At 37.8% G+C, this 20164-nt stretch overlaps 1 protein-coding gene across 4 annotated transcripts in view; it reads right to left on the bottom strand.

Annotated features, from left to right (window-relative positions):
- The window catches only part of DST (dystonin), a 611236-nt gene that overhangs the window by 11294 nt on the left and 579778 nt on the right, over positions 1-20164 (bottom strand). For all 4 annotated transcript variants that reach the window (XM_036768011.1, XM_036768012.1, XM_036768013.1 and 1 more), the window contains 10 exons: positions 19333-19527; positions 18666-18794; positions 12490-12633; positions 11504-11692; positions 10055-10184; positions 7982-8145; positions 4066-4228; positions 3204-3358; positions 2956-3030; positions 1422-1439 (listed from right to left, as the gene is read on the bottom strand). In XM_036768011.1, the coding sequence (XP_036623906.1) occupies positions 1422-1439; positions 2956-3030; positions 3204-3358; positions 4066-4228; positions 7982-8145; positions 10055-10184; positions 11504-11692; positions 12490-12633; positions 18666-18794; positions 19333-19527 (1362 nt within the window). The remainder of the gene's footprint in view (positions 1-1421; positions 1440-2955; positions 3031-3203; positions 3359-4065; positions 4229-7981; positions 8146-10054; positions 10185-11503; positions 11693-12489; positions 12634-18665; positions 18795-19332; positions 19528-20164) is intronic.

The following is a 20164-nucleotide window of genomic DNA, read 5'->3' as shown; positions in this document are numbered from 1 at the left end:
TAAATTAATATTTGAAAGCAAAAACACACATTTCTTTTTGTTAGAAGACCTTCAGTGCTGATAAGCAAAGGGTAAGGAGGGGGAGTGAAGGAATATTACCTTGGAGAACCAGACAACATGGAGGCTTTTTGGTCCATAATTTATAATCAAATCAAGCATTTTGGGAAAAGTTTAAAATACAAATAATTTATAGGCAAGACATAGCCTATACTAAAGAATTGGGTTCTTATTTTGCTTAGAATCCCCCTAACTTTGTTTCTTCTATTTTTATTCAAAAGCATTACAATTACCAGATGGTAAGCCAAGAGATCCTATCTCTTGATAGGATCTCCTGTAGAATCTGCTGCTTTTGTCAGTATGGTTGGTGCTGAACCTTAATGACATGAATGTCTTTTTCTCTTACATGATGAAATACTTTGCTTCAGTAATACCCTCCTTCACTGACCCGGGTAATATGAGACAAAGATAGTATCTAACATTAATTATGGGTTAAGCAAATCTATTAAAAGTTTTCCAGAAACATTTTAAATAACTTATTTCACCTGCCATAAGAGGGAAGTATAAGTAGTTAAATAACTATAATGGAAAGCATTATTAAATCTGAATGACTAAAGAATATCACATGTGCTATTTATAAAAATTTTGAGCCATCTCTCTAGTCACAGTATATTGTGCTTTCCAAAATGCACAGCGAAAAACTACTCATTGGTTCTAGAATTACTTGAGTTATTATTCTAAGTCACATATGAACTAAAACAAATATAAAGTTAAGAAATACGTCTTTAGCATAGAAACATCTAGTCTAATTGTCCATATGAATTTCAAGAAAATTAATCTGATGACTCCAGTATGTTTGGTATTACTCCAAACCTATAGTGAATTAAAATGTCACTTTCGCCATTGGGTAAAAACAAATTAGCACTTTGGCCTAGATGGAAAGTAGCAGTAGTATACATAAAATTGTGTGTGTTTTGTCAGGTATTTTAAAGGATTTTTATTTCTCTGCAATTATATCTTCCTGACTAATTGGCTTGATGTTTATCCTTTCCTAATTCCTAGATACCATATTTTAAGATTCCTGAAACTAATGGAACATTATATAATTTACATTAGCCAGTGCCCATCCCCGTAAGATATACTAATAATATTAATGAAAAAGAAGCTACAGGTTATGTTTAGGAGACCAAAAACAAGTGCCAAGTTGCTGTCCATTATCTGGTTCCCTTAAAAGTAATCTCCTCACTGAGACAAAAGGCAGAAAAAGGGATCCCAGACCAGGGACCCTTTGAGTAGTTACAAAAACACCACAGCTAATAAACAGCATGGGGAAAGATGAGCCATGGCAAGCTTTAATGACTATGGATTAAAAAAAAATAGAAAACACCATTGGGAACTCAAGAATACATTTCACTGGTTTATACCTGATTTCCCAGGAAGAACTGATAAGAAATGAAAAATGGAAGAAAGACACAATTAGTTTAATAGGAAACTTACTACATGACTCCAAAAGAACATAAACACACTGTCACACTCTAGGCTTCTAAATATAGTATCTAGCTTAGAGATGGGCGGATATCCAACTGTCCAAATACTAAATATGAATTAATCTTGAATTTTTCTCCATCAGTAGTTCTTTAAATTGTAACATAAATATGTTCACTGTTTTATATGTAAAAATTATTCTGTTCCATTTGGAAGTTAACTATTTGGGGGAAATCTAGTATATTTCTTTTCTAGCTACTAAATGAATACACACTCTAATTTTTAAAAGAGGGAGAGAAAGAAAATGGATGATGATGACAGTATTCCTTAATGGAATTATACAGAAGATATCCCTAATTTCTCTGATTCTGAAAGAATACAAAATAATTCTCAACAATTGAGAAAAATTCTATTTCACCCATACACATTGTAATCATTTCCATACTGTACACAATAATGCCTTTTATATAGTACTTTCAAAAAATCTCATTGATCCTATGAAATAGAGTCAGTATGATTATCCCCATTTTATGGAGGAGGAAGCTGAGGCTCAGATCACTTCATCAGAGATTTCCCAAGGTCACACTGCTAATAAGTGGAAGAGCTGGAATTCCAACCCAACCCACACCTTCTGTCCTTTTCACTATACTATACTGACTCTAAGTTAGACAATTCAAGAATAATTTTATAGATCTGACTTTGGTCATCTTTAACACACTTAAATTCAGAAAAAAGGTCAGGAAACAAGAAAATTATACAGATTAAGGCCTTATTATGCAATACAAATCCTCTACTAAAGTTATGTTCCAATGCATCATCATGATGTGAAGGTGATCTTCTATTCTTAATGGCTACATCAGAGGTGAGCAAGTGTTGGTAGCTCCTACCAAATTGCAAAGCTCTGATATGGGTCTGGTGACAGACCAGAATTTGCCTTCTCAGGACAAGATTTTTGATGGCAGATTGCCTTCAGATGATGAGAATACCTGCTAAACCATCTCAGTTCCTCATTGAGGAAATATGTACCCATACCACTCAAGTCACTGATACTTGAAGTACAAAAGAATACCATGAATGAATGAATGAATGATTATATGTACACACATAAATATGTGTATACAGATCTATATGGTAATATATAATATATGGATATAATCATATATTTATATATTTTCCAAATGTATGTATGTATGTATGTATATATATATATATATACATACATACATATAATATATATTATAACATATATTTTCCCCCACTCATAAAGTCATCAGGAGTTCCGTGGATATTTTGAAGAAATCTGTCCAGAAAATATAAAATCTAGGAATTTCCTAGGTCTGAAACTAGGAAAGATTACTGCTATATAATATTGTAATGGTGTAAAAATAAATGTGTAAAATGCTGGGAAAATATAGATAAACTGTTGGTCACATTTTACATCAAATAACCAAGATGCTATTTAGGGAAACTTACCCTGTATTTGTTATCTCCAATCTGTTCCACTTGGAATCGTTTTGCACATTTACATTTAGCTACCTGCCTTGTCACCTGCCAAAAACATGATTGAAACATTCATTTCAATGCCAACATTGCACTTCGAGACTGCAAAAATTTGGCACAACCACAAAACATGGAAGCAAATAAAATGACAGAATGAGTTGTGCGGGTGATCTTGGCAGGATGCTGTACAAGACTGTATATGATGGAAATAGAATGGGTACCTCATCTTCAATTTTGTCTGCATCTGTCAGAGGCTTATAAGCATCCTTATTGGGATGAAGTGCTGCAACAAATTCGTAGTAGTCAATGTAGCCATCACCATCTCTGTCAAAGATATCAGCAACTGCGCTCATTTCCAGGCGACTGGTTGGGAATTCTATCCATGAGAACACATACAATAGAAACATGCTTCAAATTGATTTGCCATTTAATTTTGGCACTCTCTACGCCACTAGATGACTTGCTGTGATGGCCAAATTAATGTTAAAACCAGGTGACCATCATTTTGCTCCATGAGGATAAGGACTGTTTCATTTTTGTCTTTGTATGCCCAGGACCTAAGACTAAAACTGTCACCTAGTAAGTGCTTAATGAACGTTCATTGATTTTTGAAATTCAACCACCATAAATTAATTTATCATAAATGCATGCCTAGCTTAATTCAAAATAACTTAATTGATTTCCTAAGTCAATGTAATAACTTACATGGATCTTAAACAATATGAATAACATCCATGGGTTAGGCATTTCACTAACTCAATTGTTTACAGAAAATAAAATCACACAAATATGCTTAAGAGGGATTATAGGAGATATATTTTTAGACTTTTTATAATATTTATTTTAGTAGGTGACAGGAGTAGATTATAGTTTCTAATCCTGATGTGATTATAAGATATAGGAGATAAGAATGTAAAGAAGTGGTCTAATAAATTCAGGTACTATTTATAAAATGTCATTTTCCTTAGAAGGGAACTGATTTTACTAGAAACTATAAAGGCAATAATTTTTAATAACAGGTACATAAAAATATTTCAATTCAATGTGTATCTAAAGTACTATTTTAATAACAGCCTCACTTACTGGAGGAGAGAATTCCATCAATAAATTCTTGTCGTGTTATTTTTCCATCCTGATCTTTATCGATCCTCCTGAAGAAGTCCATTACTCGAGATTTCTTATGATTCATCCAACGCATGTATTTTTTACGCCAGATATCAAAATCAAAGTTGGCAAATTCTTTCAGCTGTAGAGGGGAAAAATAATTTGGTGTTTGTTTTCATATTAAGATGATAAGTTAAGCTTTAATCATATTAATCTGTAGTCTACTAATGAAGCTGATAGAAAAGTCCTGTAAGAGGATACTTTTAGTCTAAACACTGTTATAACTCATTTCAGAGAAAAAAAATGCTCCTGAATGAGTTCTTGTAAAACAAATTTCTATAAAGCTTATTAAGATTTGTCCTTTATAAAACTGCCAACCCCTTCTCACAAAATTTTAAAAATCTCCCAAAATGTAGTTGAAAACTTTTGATAATGATTTAGTCAAGGTTGCAGTCATCATGCTGAACACTATAATCTGTCTAGCAAGAATACCACGACTGGAGGGGGTGGAGCCAAGATGGCGACTGGAAAGCAGGGACTAGCGTGACCTCCCCGCTGAGTCCCTCCAAAAACCTATAAAAAAATGGCTCTGAACCAATTCTAAAACTGCAGAACCCACAGAACAGCAGAGGGAAGCAGGGCTCCAGCCCAGGACAGCCTGGATGGTCTCTGGGTGAGGTCTATCCCACACGGAGCTGGGAGCAGAGCAGAGCCCAGCAGGAGCGGCACGGACCAACCAGACTAGGAGTTGGGCGGAATGTGCCCTAGCGCCCTGAATCAGTGAGCTGCACCAGTTACCAGACTTCTCAACCCACAAACACCAAAGACAACAGAGAAGGTTAGTGGGAAAAGCTGCGGGAGTGGAAGGAGTTGGTGGTTAGGCTACCACCCCAGGGGCCGTGGAGGTGGGGCAGCTACAGAACTACAGCTACAGTTGCTTCCAGCCCCAGGCCCACCTGGTGGGAGGAATTAAGTGGTGGATCAGAGCAGGAGTGAAGAGCCTGCTGAAGATCTAAGTCCAGTCCAGGTTGGGGGTTCTTGGGAAAGGAGGAGTGCTGGTGTGGCAGCGCATCTGCCCAAGCTTGGAACATAGTTCTCTAAACTCTAAAAGCAGGCATACCCCACTGAAAAACTCAAGGGTCAAGTTAGTTGGCTGGGGATATGGCCAGGCAGCGAAAACGCACCCAGATTCAGTCTCAGACTTTGGATTCTTTCTTTGGTGACAAAGAAGATCAAAATACACAGACAGAAGAAGTTAACAAAGTCCAAGAGCCTACATCAAAAGCCTCCAAGAAAAACATGAACTGGTCCCAGGCCATGGAACAGCTCAAAAAGGATTTGGAAAAGCAAGGTAGAGAAGTAGAGGAAAAATTGGGAAGAGAAATGAGAAGGATGCGAGAAAACCATGAAAAACAAGTCAATGACTTGCTAAAGGAGACACCAAAAAATACTGAAAAATATACTGAAGAAAACAACACCTTAAAAAATAGACTAACTCAAATGGCAAAAGAGCTCCAAAAAACCAATGAGGAGAAGAATGCCTTGAAAGGCAGAATTAGCCAAATGGAAAAGGAGGTCCAAAAGACCACTGAAGAAAATAACACCTTAAAAATGAGATTGGAGCCAGTGGAAGCTAGTGACTTGATGAGAAATCAAGATATTATAAAACAGAACCAAAATGAAAAAATGGAAGACAATGTGAAATATCTCACTGGAAAAACCACTGACCTGGAAAATAGATCCAGGAGAGATAATTTAAAAATTATTGGACTACCTGAAAGCCATGATCAAAAAAAGAGCCTAGATATCATCTTTCAAGAAATTATCAAGGAGAAGTGCCCTGATATTCTAGAGCCACAGGGCAAAATAGAAATTGAAAGAATCCATCGATCGCCTCCTCAAATAGATCCCAAAAAGAAATCTCCTAGGAATATTATCGCCAAATTCCAGAGCTCCCAGATCAAGGAGAAAATACTGCGAGCAGCCAGAAGGAAATATTTTGAGTACTGTGCAAACACAATCAGAATAACCCAAGATCTGGCAGCCTCTACATTAAGAGATCGAAGGGCTTGGAATATGATATTCCGGAGGTCAATGGAGCTAGGATTAAAACCAAGAATCACCTACTCAGCAAAACTGAGTATCGTGCTCCAAGGCAAAATATAGATTTTCAATAAAATAGAGGACTTTCAAGCTTTCTCAATGAAAAGACCAGAGCTGAATAGAAAATTTGACTTTCAAACACAAGAATCAAAAGAAGCATGAAAAGGTAATCAAGAAAAAGAACAAGAAAAAGAAATTGCAAGGGACTTACTAAAGTTGAACTGCTTTGTTTACATTCCTACATGGAAAGATGATGTGTATGATTCATGAGACCTCAGTATTAGGGTAGCTGAAGGGAATATGCATATATATATATATATATATATACACATATATATATATGTTTATGTATATGTATAAGTGAATGTGTATGTATGTATATATCTATGTGTATATATATATATTATATATATATATAGAGAGAGAGAGAGAGTGAGTGAGTGAGTGTGTGGGCACAGGGTGAGTTGAAGATGAAGAGAAGATATCTAAAAGAAATAAAATCAAATTAAGGGATGAGAGAGGAATATATTGAGAGAGGGAGAAAGGGAGAGATAGAATGGGGTAAACTATCTCGCATAAAAGCAGCAAGAAAAAGCAGTTCTGTAGGAAGAGAAGACAAGGCAGGTGAGGGGGAATGAGTGAATCTTGCTCTCATCAGATTTGACCTGAGGAGGGAATACCATACATACTCAGTTGGGTATCTTACCCCACAGAAAAGAAGAAGGAAGAAGATAAAAAAAAGGGGGGTGATGATAGAAGGGAAGGCAGATGGGGGTGGAGGTAATCAAAAACAAACACTTTCTAAAGGGGACAGGGTCAAGGGAGAAAATTCAATAAAGGAGGATAGGTTAGGAAGGAGCAAAACATAGTTAGGCTTTCACAACATGAGTATTGTGGAAGGGTTATACATAATGATACACATGTGGCCTATGCTGAATTGCTTGACTTCTTAGGGAGGGTGGGTGGGAAGGGAAGAGGGGAGAGAATTTGGAACTCAAAGGTTTAAAAACAGATGTTCAAAAACAAAAAAAAAAAAGTTTTTGCATGCAACTAGAAAATAAGATATACACAGGCAATGGGGCGTAGAAATTTATCTTGCCCTACAAGAAAGGAAGGGAAAAGGGGATGGGAGGGGAGTGGGGTGACAGAAGGTAGGGCTGACTGGGGAACAGGGCAACCAGAATATACGCCATCTTGGAGTGGAGGGGGGGGTAGAAATGGGGAGAAAATTTGTAATTCAAACTCTTGTGAAAATCAATGCTGAAAACTAAATATATTAAATAAATTAAAAAATTTAAAAAAAAGAATACCATGACTGCTAGAAGTTTCTATCTAACAAGTAACTTTTCTTTTACTAGTACTAGGATCCCTTCTCTATGGTCTGACCTTCTCCCAGATCTTCTCTGGATCACAGGATATTTTCTCATACATAAAATTCCTGACCCCACATTTGGTGTTTTCAGAAACATTCTCTACTTCTGCTAGGATATTGACATCTAAAAAAATGCCCTAGAGTTGCAAAATATCTCAAATATATACCTTTAAAATACATACTTTAGACTAATAATTATTTTGTTGCACATAAAACAAACCAGTTCCAACATTATTAGTTTTTAAATGTTAAATTATATACATTTTCTGTAAAAAGAGGTAATTATTTTTAGGTTTTAATAAAAATAAAAATTTTGCACATGAACATCTATAATTTGTTCAACTATATAAGTAAACAATCAGATGTTTAAATATATCATGATGAAATGTGATAAGTTTATGAAAAACACAATCAGCTAACCTCTTCCAGTCTGTCCAAGGCATCATTAAGTTTTCTTCTTCTTTCCAAAGCTAGAAGCCAGACTTGCTGCCATTTACTCACTAATAAGTTTACCCTGGGATTCTTTGTTTCAATTTGTGTCTGTGATCCAGAAGGATACAAGCTTGATGTTGGGGAACGCTTCCCTATTAGAAGATATAATTCAAATTAGTACGGCACAAATGCCCAAGTCCTCAAATGGGGCTCACCATTATATTAAAATTTAGCCCTTTCCCTTCTAACCCAGTGCTGAATTGACTCAATAGCTCAGCATGGTCAGTAGAGACGTTCTTTGCTATGTGAGAGTTAAAATTCATGTTTTATGATCTTGTATGCACTTAAATACTGTAGGACCTGCTGATGACACTCTTGATCAAAACAGGAATCCTATCATTTAAATGATCCAAGACGGCACCTTCCTCCTCCATGTGGCCAAGCAACTGAATTTCCTCAGTCACCCACCATCATTGTAAGGACAATGGAGAGGAAAAGGAAAAAGAAGAGGCAAAAACAAGAATAGTATTGCACCAACTCTAGCTCAAAACAAGATTATGAACTGAGTAGCCACCCTAGTGAGCCTAAGTGACATTAGTTCAGTTAATATTTTTTATCAAATGCTTAACAGGTGGATTTGAAAAGTTTAAAAAGCCAACTTCAACTTCTAATGTGTTGCCACGTGGGAAGTCTTTTTCTCGAATGACCCCTTGGGAAAACATGATAAGTATTTTCACTTGTTTTGAATGAAGAACATTCAAAACACAGTCCAGGCTAAATGGGGCAATGTACCTCTATCTACAAGTAACTGGGCAAGTTATTTACTCTTAGAGCCTTAATTTCCTCATCTATGAAATATGGATAACAACATTCAGTTTATAAAGCACTCTGCAAAACATATATATATATATATATATATATATGTGTGTGTGTGTGTGTGTGTGTGTGTGTGTGTGTGTGTGTATAAAACACATATATTATATATATGCTTTGGCTATTATAAGTATGAATTATTATTATTCACCCACCGACTGGTGTCACTAAAACGTCAAAATAGTCTTCACCAGGACAGGCAAAATATGGTAGGTAGGGTGAGTAGATCATATCATTCCCTGACAACTGAGGACATTAGAGCCTAGCAAAGTTAACTGACACATTTGAGGTCACAGAATTAACTAGTGAAAATTACAAGTAGAATCCAGGTCTGTACTATAAAGTCAGCACCCTTTCCGCTATCATAATACAAGGCAGCTCAGTAGCACGATGGATAGAGTGCTGGATCTGTAGTCAGGAAGACCTATCCTCCTGAGCTCAAATCTGTCCTCAGACACTTACTACCTATGTGACCCTGGGCAAGTCACTTAACCCTGTTTACTTCAGTACTTCATCTGAAAAATGAAATGGAGAAGGAAATGGCAAGCCACTCCAGTGTCTTTGCCAAATAAAACATCAATTGGGGTCACAAATACCTGGACGTGACCGAAACGTTTGAACAACAAAAAATGAAAGGTATACATTGTATCGGTTTATTCCTGTCACTAAGGCTAAATATTTTTCTGTGGGCAGTTTAGCAACAGAGTTTCATGTTAGGTACCTGGAGAAGGGAAACAAAGCATTTGATGGAGAAATAATATGTAAACCTGGCCCTTTTCTAATCATTAATAAACATTAGCAAATGAGCACACTTTAATCATGCAATAATCCTTTTATGTCACACTACACATTATGCTTCATCACTATAAAAATAACATAAGGACACTAATTCATAAAGGGTTAATTCTTTCAGTTTACACATTGTAGTTACACACATGAGAGTTCAGGTATCTTTTGGAGGACTGGTGCCATGAGTTCTCAGGCCTGTGCTTTTTCGTGAAAACATTTTAAGATAGACTAGCTAACGAAATCATTTTTAATATAACTATTATACTAGTATCTAATTGTGCATGGGAAGCAAAAGTAAATTGACTTTGCTGGCCTGACCATCTTAGTTCATTAGAAACCAGTCATTTTTACTAGGGGGGAAAAGCAGTTTTGATTGTTCCAAATTATGTCATTGCTTACTTCCTGCTCTCCCTTTATCTAGGACAGGAATATGTGATTGTAAAGGAGACGGATCAGCTGCTCTTCGCTTGTAGGTCTTAGTAACCTTATCCACATCAGGTTGTTTTCTGGTCATTTCCTCCATGAAGGACTGTAATGAAAAGGACAGCTGCTTTAAGGATATGCCAAAGTAAATAAATAAAACAGAAATGGGTTAAAAAGAAAAAATACAAAGCTAGTTTTAATTAATGTGCCACTGTTTCTAACTGAGAAATTTTGGTTTTTCTCTGAAATTATCTGACCCTTGTAACAAATAAATAGCATAGACATTTGGTTCTCTGAAAAAAAAATTAAAAAATACCCATCTATGATTTTTTGTTTGTTTTTGGACCAGATCTATGATTTCATTGACATGAAGTACTCTCTAGGAAGAAACTCCTTCTCTGCAATTTATGACTTCAGACAGTCGCAATCACCACACAACATACTGTAGTTTTGCCAGGCACAATGATCACAAAGGAAAAAATGAAACATTCCCAGGCCTCAGGGAGCTTACATTCTATTGCTCTGGGGTGGTTTTTTTGGGGGGAGGGGCAATATGTACACATAGAGGTAAATACACTATATATAACTTGGAGAAATCAGGGAAGACCTTATGAAGGAGATGGCACTTCAACAGAGCTTTGAAGGGAGCTGGGGCTTCTAAGATGCGGAGGTAAGGAGGGAGTAGATTCAAGGATGGGGGGACACCCTCTGTGCAAAGGAACAGAGGTTGGAGATAGCATATCATGTACAAGTAACAAGAAGTAAGCCAGTTGGGGAAGGATCCTAGAGCACATGATGGATAAACAAAAACAAATAAAGGCTTACGTCAATCACTTCAAGGATCCAAATAACGATCGTCAGCCTTAAAAATTATTATGTATTTTTGACCTTTGGGGGTTTTGCCACATTTTCTTAAGATCCTCTCTTAAACAAGGCGGATTGATAATAGTGAGATTCTTCATAACAATGACTTTAAATCATTAAGTTTGGTCCAAGAACATATCACAAGTCCCAAAATCTAGCTGGACATTCATTTGGTTGGGAAAGTGAATGTAAGTAGTCAGATTTTGGAGGCCCTGCCTTTAAACCAGGGGTGGAGAACCTGCAACCTTGGGGTTACATGCAGCATTCTAGGTCCTTGGGTGAAGCCTTTTGAGTGAGTCCAAGGAGGACTGGTGCCATGAGTTCCTTTTGTTAAAGGGATTTGTTCTGTGAAGTTTGGGATCAAAGGGCCGAACTTGAGGACCTGAAGGGCCATATGTGGTCTCAAGGCCACAGGTTCCCCGCCCCTGCTTTAAACCATGGAACATGTATTTCCCAGCCCATTTTCTCAATTTCCATTGAAGAGGAGATTTCAACTGAAATACCCTCACTTCTTGTTCTTCCCAGATGTCTGAACACAACTAAAATAAAGTCCATTTTTACCTGGTGTTCTGCTATGAGGGTTTTCACCTCTTCAATCTCCTGGGGGAGGACTTCTTTGTCTTTCTCACTGAGTGTGGTCTCTGCCCATTGCAACCAAGCCAGCAAAGCTTCCAACAATTCCTGTTTAGCGATAAGACCAGCCAGGGCACTGGCCAGTCTCTGCTGATGCTGCTTTGCCCATGCCAGGACCTGTTATCAAAGTAGAGATCTGTTTTCTGAAGCTCTGAATTTGTAAAACAGCAATCCCATTCCTGCTATTTCTTGTATTGTTTCATTATTCTACCCCCCTGTCATTCAAACTCACCTCCATATAGTTGGCTATGCCTACCCATTGATTTAACACAAGGAATTTGAACCAACAAGTCTTCAGAAGGAGGTAAGACAGACCACAGCATGTCACAACCATGAGTCCTCTAAAATATGTTTCAAGAAGTTAAGCACTACAAAAACCTCAGCTTTCCTTTACTTTCTAATTTAAGTTAAAGTACACATTTCCTTAGAAGGCCGGTGCAGTCTCTACAACACACTTCAACTCTGTACAACCCAATCTGCAAATCTAGATAGTCATCACCTCCAATATAGAATATTTTACCTTTTTACATATCAATAAACTCACTTAGGAAACATACCACAATTGGAATAACACTGAACTTCTGGTTTACTTAACCCAGTTAATATGGCCCCAAAAGCTGGAATGAAGTACAGAGTGCCAAACTTTTGTCTATAAATGTTCAGAGCCAACAACCACAGGAATTCTACTTTAAACAAAGTGAAATATAGAGGCTGATAATGGGTTAAGATGTTGGCCCAGTCCAATTGTAGGTATCATTAACTCCACAACACCTCTTTCCTCCCTCAACCTTCCCCAGCCAAAATAAACTCTACAGAAATGTATTATTTTCCCACAGTTATTAACTGCATTTTAATTGGTCTCCAATTTATAAAAGATTGTCAAGCATTGTGCTGATTCTTTGTGCCATACTGACCTCCTCAAACCTGGCTCTAATGATGGTAATCCAGTGTTTGATGGTGGTGATAGAATCAGGGTGACAGATGGCCAGGACAGCTTCTCCCATACCTGTTGCTTTATTTAGTTCAGCTCTTTTCTCTTCCAGTTTCTTCATGAATTCCTAGAGTAGAAACAATTATTTCAATTAGTCACTGGCACTACTTGAAAAGAAGTTGCGCAAAACCATATTTTTTTCCTAGCTAACTGCATTGATTCCAGCAGGTTACGGAAAAAAAAAATCCAGTGGTTCATTTGGAGTTTGAATTGATTCACACTGCCAGGAAAAAAATAATCAAGTCACATCTAATTTTAGTTTAAAGGAACTAGTAGAGAATGATTTGAAAATGAATTCTATCTTATGCGCTACAACAAAAATTAATTTGGGAATACTATCTATGAAGAGGATGTATTCTAATGTCATAAATTTGTCAAAAGCTTCATAACCAGAAATAGAAGTAATATGGAGAACTGAAAGCTGACTCTGAAGATGTCAGATAAGGGAGGTTATAGCTACACTTTTTTAAAGAAATCACTAGATATTAATAGGAAATAAAATCTGTGAGTCTTGAAGCAGAGAAGGGAGAAGTTACAGGAAATAATAAGATTGGGAGGGAGAAGGCATGCTAGCCTCAGGCCAGAAGCCAAGTCTTGTAAGATTAGAAATAAGTGACCCGGGCTCCTTGGCCCCCTAGCAGTTCCCAAGACAACATATTCTCAGCTGTGAGCATTCCTTCAAGGCCCTGGTCCCAAGTCAGGCTAAAAGGATTATCTCCAGTTTACCTTCAGGGTCAACCAAATAGGTCTAGAGTGGTTTTAGCAGCCCCTCTATACATTTCTACCATCACTCCACCACCTCAAACATCCCAATCACCTTATTGGGCCTTAATAAGGTTACAGAGAAATCCTTTCAATTCCAGTAACATTCATCAAGCACCAATCAATCCAAAAAGCCCTCCAAGAGCTTTTTATTCCATAACTAGAGATAAAAGGCTTAAAATGTGAATGTTTTGCTGAGATAATGGCAGGGGGACTTATAGTCAACAGACCAACAAGTACAGATGACTGGTGTTGGAGTCTTGAAGACAGAGACTGCCACTGAATGGGGATGGGGTACAGAAAGGAGAAGGTCAAGATAGATGACAAAATTGAATAAATTCCTAACTTTAACCATGGTTCATCCCTGTTTACCTTCAAATGGAAAAAATATAAACCAAGTTATTTTTGTCATTTAGCTACAGTCAAGCAATAGCTCAGATTTATGAAGCTTTCCCTAGGCAGTCAGTCCCTCCCCCGCTCCCAACACAGTTAACACCCCAAATGAAGCTTATGGGGAACAGTGATAGCACTACTTTATCACAGCCTACTACAAACATAGTTTACTGGAGATAACACAGTATAATAGATAAAGCTTGTCTCAGGGTCAGAAAGACCAGAGTTCAAGCTGTTCGGGTCCTTTCAGCACCCTAGGCAACGCTATCAAGATTACCGGTTACACAAACACCTGCTGATCGCTTCTGGTAGAAGGCAAAGTTTTCTCTATGGGAGTTTCCTGCTTTGATAAAATTAAAGGTCCTGACCCACATGCTCCCCTACAACTCCCTCCCCACAAAACAAAGCAAATCAAACTCATAGCCAGCCAGCTGACAAGAATTAATTAAGCTCCTGCAACGTGCCAGACACCTTACTAAGGCTAGAGATACAAAGAGGGGCCAAAACAGTCTCTGCTTTCAAGGGGGAAGGTGAAGGAAAAGGAAAACAAGCTTTTATTAATCTCCTACTATGGGCCAGGCACTTTGCTAAGTGGTTTACAAATACTGCCATTTGGTCCACACAATAACCTGGGAGTTAGACGCTCTTACTTGCATTTTGCAGATGGGAAAACTGAGGCAGAGGTTAAATTACTTGCCCAGGGTCACTAAGCTAGTAACTGTCTAAGGCAGGATTTGAACTCAGGTCTTCCTTGCTCCAGGCCCATTGCTCTGTCCATTATGCTACCTTGCTGCCTAGAAGCTCACATTTCTAATGGAACAAACAACATGCAAACATATGAGTGGAAGTGGAAAGTAATTGAGAGAGAAGGCACTAGTAGCAGTTGATACAGGGAAAGGCTTCGTGTAGAGGGTAGGATTTGAGCTAAATCTTGAAGGAGATCTCAAGGAAACCAGAGGGCAGAGGTCGGGAGGGAGACCATTCCAGGCAAGGGGGACAGACAGCCAATGTGGAAGTACCTAAACAAGTGGTTAGAGTAGCATGTATGAGGCACGGCATGGCCATTTTAGTGGGACCACAGAATGCGTGAAGGGAAGTTGGACAGGAGGATGGGACTAAGTTCAGAAGGAAGGGCTTTCGATTCCAAACAGCAGTTTATATTTGATCCTAGATGCAATAAGGGGGTCGTAAAGCTAACTGAGCAAGGGCAATAACATAGACGCATTTGAGCTTTAGGAAAATCACCTTAGAAGCAGCATAATGAAAGGTGTGGCAGGTCTGACACCAAGCAGAAGAGGCTTTGGATCCTACAATGTCTGTCATATGAAGTCCAGTTAAAAAAAAATCAAAGAGGCTATTCACCAGAAGGCTGGCTACAGGTGACGAATATGGGCTGTGGGTGGAGGTGGGGCAGTAATTCAGAAAGATCCTCCATTAAGAAGAGTTGTATATTTTTTGTCAGTGGTGGGAGTTTCCACATCAACAAAATCATGGGACTTATAAGTATTACAGCTGACTTTCTCCTTTAATCACCATCTCATAAAGCTAATATTAACAAATAATTTGTGGTTAAGAAAGTTATTGTGTTACTATGAAGAAACAACATGCCTGCCACAAAAGATAATGGAAAGTGTCAACAAAATGTCACTCTGGTCAGTGGCTGTCAACTTTACATAATTACATAAAAAGGATTAAACCTTTTCACCTGCTTAAAAACACAAATATTTGAGTTTGATATTCAAATGACTCATTAAAGATAGGACTTTTATTTCTCCTAATAGAAAGATTTTGGGTCCTTCTGAGAATGCTAATCTAGTCTAAAGTGTCCTTTGAAGTCAGGGCATCTGAATTGAGTTAGAACTTCAAAGAACTCTTTAAAATAACTCAGCATTCTCAGAACCACTATAGGAAGTCACATAACTACTTTGCCCACCCAATACATATCCTCCAAGGACATCCTAGATCTGTTATTTAGTATACTCAAGGTCTCTAGGTACTGCTTTGAGGTTTGGTGAAGCAATAAAAGAGCCCCTTCTGGACAGTGCCCCCTATGAATATTTACTAAGTCATCTGAGGTTTACTGAGTCATTTACTGAGTCATCTGCACTAATGCGGAACAAAGAAAACTCCTAAATTCAGCTATGTGGAGTCCTCTGTAAGGACCTCAGTAGCCCTCCTAACCCCTCTGCCTGCCCCCCCCACACACCCCTTGCTAAATAAAGAAGCCAAGAAGCCCAAATCTCCTGAATTGCCCCAACATGAAGTCTGTGGTGATGTCTAAAAGCCCATTTTCTCAAGATAGAGGAAATTTCCAAGAGGAAGTCTCCTCTAGCTTGAATCAGCACCAATCCCTGAACTAGAGTGGGTACACTAAGTTCAGGAACCCTGCTCCTTGCACACACCTGCATGTACACACACACAATGTCTGGTCCTGCTTGAACCAAATAAGAGCCTCTAAAAATTCTTTGGACTCTATCAGTTTGGGTGCCTTATTCTACCAGGCGTTTCCATCCACCCTGACTGTTCCTCCTACTACATTTCCCCGCAACAAAGAATTACTGCTTTACTTCTCACTACTGGCTGTGTTCTGTCTAGTGGTACTCAGCCTCCTGGTCACAACAGTTTTCTCCTTTACAAGCAAGAGCCATTGTCCAATGCTGGGACCAACAGTCTTGGCAATTACCTCTACTTCACATGATAAAACTGAGGAAAATAGAAAGTAATGGTTAAGACCACAAAGCCTGTGCCTACAGTGTGAGACCTGGCCCCTTCTCTCTGATACCAGGAATGTGACTAGGAGCAAGCCCAGAACCACATGCCCCTGAGTTCTTCCCCTTGACAATATAAGTGGCAACTAAGAGAAACTGATGCCCCTTCCTTGTACATCACCATGGGATACCACACCTTACTCAAACTATATTAAGATAGCCTCCTAAAGTAAGATCTATCCATGGCAATATGCTCTAACCTTCATGTTCAAAATATTGAACCTGAATACTTTCTAATAATATTTATGTTATGTCTCTCTTATTATACTGATAGTTCTAATATTTTAGCATCTCATTTCTTTAGATGACACACTACAAATTATTATCTACTTTATTGTCAACAATGCAATTCTTCACTGTTAAAGGCTTGGAAGGAATGTCAACAGTACTGGCACATTAGTTAAAGTGAGAAGCCATCGTATTGATGATGTATTCCCACTATTATTGTAATTAATGATGTGTTTCCTACATGACCTTCGAGGACAGGGTTGTGTTGAAAACTATCTGAGCTAATTACAAATGCTGTCATCAGCAGTACATGTCTTGTTTGCATTGAGAATTCCTCACTTTTACAGTCAAAGGTGAAAAGCCATCTGTTAAGAAACATGTGGACCATTCTCTTTAGGAGATTGGCAAGGTCCATTAATTTTTGCTGAAAATACCAACCCTGTAAACACACTGTCATACTTACTTTTCTTTTTCATACTTATCTATTGTGTCTAGTAATGTAATTATCTGCTTGCATTACTAAAGTAAAAGATCAATCCATTTACAATCCTGTTTATAAAATTAAAACTGTTCCAAACTCTGGATGAAGAAAGTTCATTTAAAGAGACATGTAAGTCCACTAAATAAAAGAAAATAGTCAGACTTTCAGAAAATTGCTTTGATAAATTTAAAAGATATTTGTGAAGTATCTACTGTTATGACTTGAAAAGAAACTTCCGAGTGATTTAGCACAAAAAAGTCCAGAATAAAAACAACTTGCTTGCAAAATACAATTCATGTTCTTTATAGAAGTGGGGAACAGGTTCAACCACAATTAACAATGTTAAGTGCCTAATGGGTGCAAAGGCACTAACGCTACAAAGACAAAAATGAAATAGTCGTATAGTTTTCATTTTGCAGGACATATCAGAATGAGGATAATTGCACTGGGTGCTGTAAAGGAGAGGAAGGATGTAAGAGAAACTGCAGAAATAGATACCTAACATCAGTCCACTGAATTGATGTAGGGAGTGAAGGAGAAGGAAAGTCAAAAATACTTAGGAGGTTATGAGCATTAAGAAATGAGAGGTTTGGGTGGTACCATCAATAGAAATGGAAAAGTTTATAAGAAGGACAGGTTTTGAGGGAATTAAAAAAATTCATCCTTTGTATGTTGAATTTGTAATGCTCAGGAGAAACATCCAGCAGGGTCTGGAAAAATAAGGAATGGAGATTATGGAACAGATTTAAATAATGTAAATTGTTGGCAGAAATAAAGATTTTGAAGCCTGACAGTTGAAACCATGGGAATGAATAAGACTGCCAAGTTAGGAAATGTGGAGAGAAAAAAGAAACGGTCCAAAGATGGATATTTGAGGGACACTCATGTATAAGTAATGAAAGACCATGAAGATCTAAGAAAGGAGAAAGGTAAATAGTAGTCATAAAATAGAGGCAGGAACATAAGAGTGAACTGTCATAGAAAACAAAGGAGGAGAGGTTATTGAGAAGAAGGGAAGCAGTCAACATGGCCAAATGATGCAGAACAACCAACACCAGCATCAACATGGGGGAGAAGAGAGATAAGAGATTGAAGGAGAAAAAGGATCTGGATAAAGATTAGTTTTTAATGATCTTGTAGAGAGGAAAGATCTGCCATGTGTGGACTGTTGGCAGATGCCAACATAAACAATTATGGGTGGAGGCCCAAGAAAGATCAAATAAAAGAAAACTCCAGTTGGGAATGGGTCTTGGGTTAATAAAGTGGACTCCTGGCTTCCATGTCTTACATGTGGACATTTTTGCATGCAGACATATGGTCACGTACGTATTGTTTGCTGGGGGTAAAAAAGTACCCAATTTTAAACTTTCATTTCAAGATCAAAAGTAGTGGGGAAAATGGTTATTTCAAAAACCAATATATTGCTTCTTCCTACAACACTTACGTACCCAGTTAAATTTTACTCACTTTATGCTGATCAATGAGGTTCCGAAGTGCTTCTTCATCATCTGGGAGCACGCCATGGAACCGAAGTGTTTGCTCGGCCTCTGCCAACCATTCTAGCAGGACGTGCACCACAGAGTGAAATTCTTCTGCCTAACACGTCACATGTGGGAGAGAAAATAAAAAAGGACTCATGAAAGGAAATCTGACAAATACTGTATCAAGAGATGATACTTTCCCACAATAAGAAAACTAGCTTTAGCTTTAGATTAATTGTATGTACTGCCTTTTCATTTTAAAAGTCAATGATCTGTGGTGCTGTATTTCAATAAGTGTAAAAAGACATCAAATGTATCTTTGTAGTCTGCAGTTCAGGAAGACTAAAAGCTTATTCCTGCTTTCAACCACCTCATTTAGAGTTGATAGGAAGCTTGACTTAGACTCTGTCATCCATTCAGGTTGAAAAATGGAGCAAGTAGCCCCTTTGATCTAAGTCTGAGAGATCCTCTTTAAAAAACATCATTAACTTAAAATATATAATGATGGTATAATAATTTTGTAAATCACCAATCCCCTTTTCAGACTATTTCCTCTTTAAAAAATTCCCAGGCAGCATCTATCTCTAACACAATTAAACTTTCTGGCATTCTCTTCGCGGCAATAAAAAAAAAAACAAACAAACCACGTTTACCTGGCGCAAGGCTTCTTCTAAACGGGTCTGTTTTGATACTGATAATGCACAAACTGTCTCCCACCGAGTACTTAATTCCTGCATCTGCACTTTAACCCACGAGGAGTCATCACGGCTGCCTTCAATAAGTTCCCGAGCTGACCGCTTCAGCGCCTGCACACTGCTTGTCCTTTTCCCCAGCTCCTTCTGGAAGACCTAAGACCACCAGAGTTTCATAAATAAATCTTCACAAACAATCCTTTCCAAATGGCACAATGTTTCAGTAGTGATTTTTCAGAAGACCTCATAGCTCAACACATCATTCTCATTCCTCTTCACAGTCTCCTCATAGGGGAGGGAGATTCTCCCTTCACACCTCTGCTTCTTAGAATCCCTGGCTTCCTTCCACACTCAGTTCATAGGACATCTTCTGTAAGAGGCCTTTCCCCATCCCTCTGGCTGCTAGTATCTGACCCTCTAAGAGTACCCTCCAACAACTCTGTCAGCATTTTGTACCTTCTGATTTATATCCATTTTATGTCCTCTCTAATAGAATGTAAACTCCTTAAAAGCAGATTTTCTTTTTTTTTAAATCCCTAACATGTAGCATAAAATAAGTGCTTAATAAATATTTTAATTGTTTGACAGTATCATCTTTACTTTGTTCAATAGTAATCACTGCTTCAATTCAGTACAATTTAACCAATATATGTGTGTATGTGTACACTGGGGTGCATTTATATACATATACACATGTATATACACAGGTCAAAGTGCTACAATTTCTTTCAAAGAAAGCCTAATGATTAAAAGGCAGCTAGGTGGTACCTTGGGCAGAGTGCTGGGTCTGGAA

The sequence above is a fragment of the Trichosurus vulpecula genome, chromosome 7 (assembly GCF_011100635.1).
Source record: "Trichosurus vulpecula isolate mTriVul1 chromosome 7, mTriVul1.pri, whole genome shotgun sequence".
NCBI lineage: Eukaryota > Metazoa > Chordata > Mammalia > Diprotodontia > Phalangeridae > Trichosurus > Trichosurus vulpecula.
Note: the sequence above shows the minus strand (reverse complement) of the source record. Positions and strands in the feature narration are given on the sequence as shown.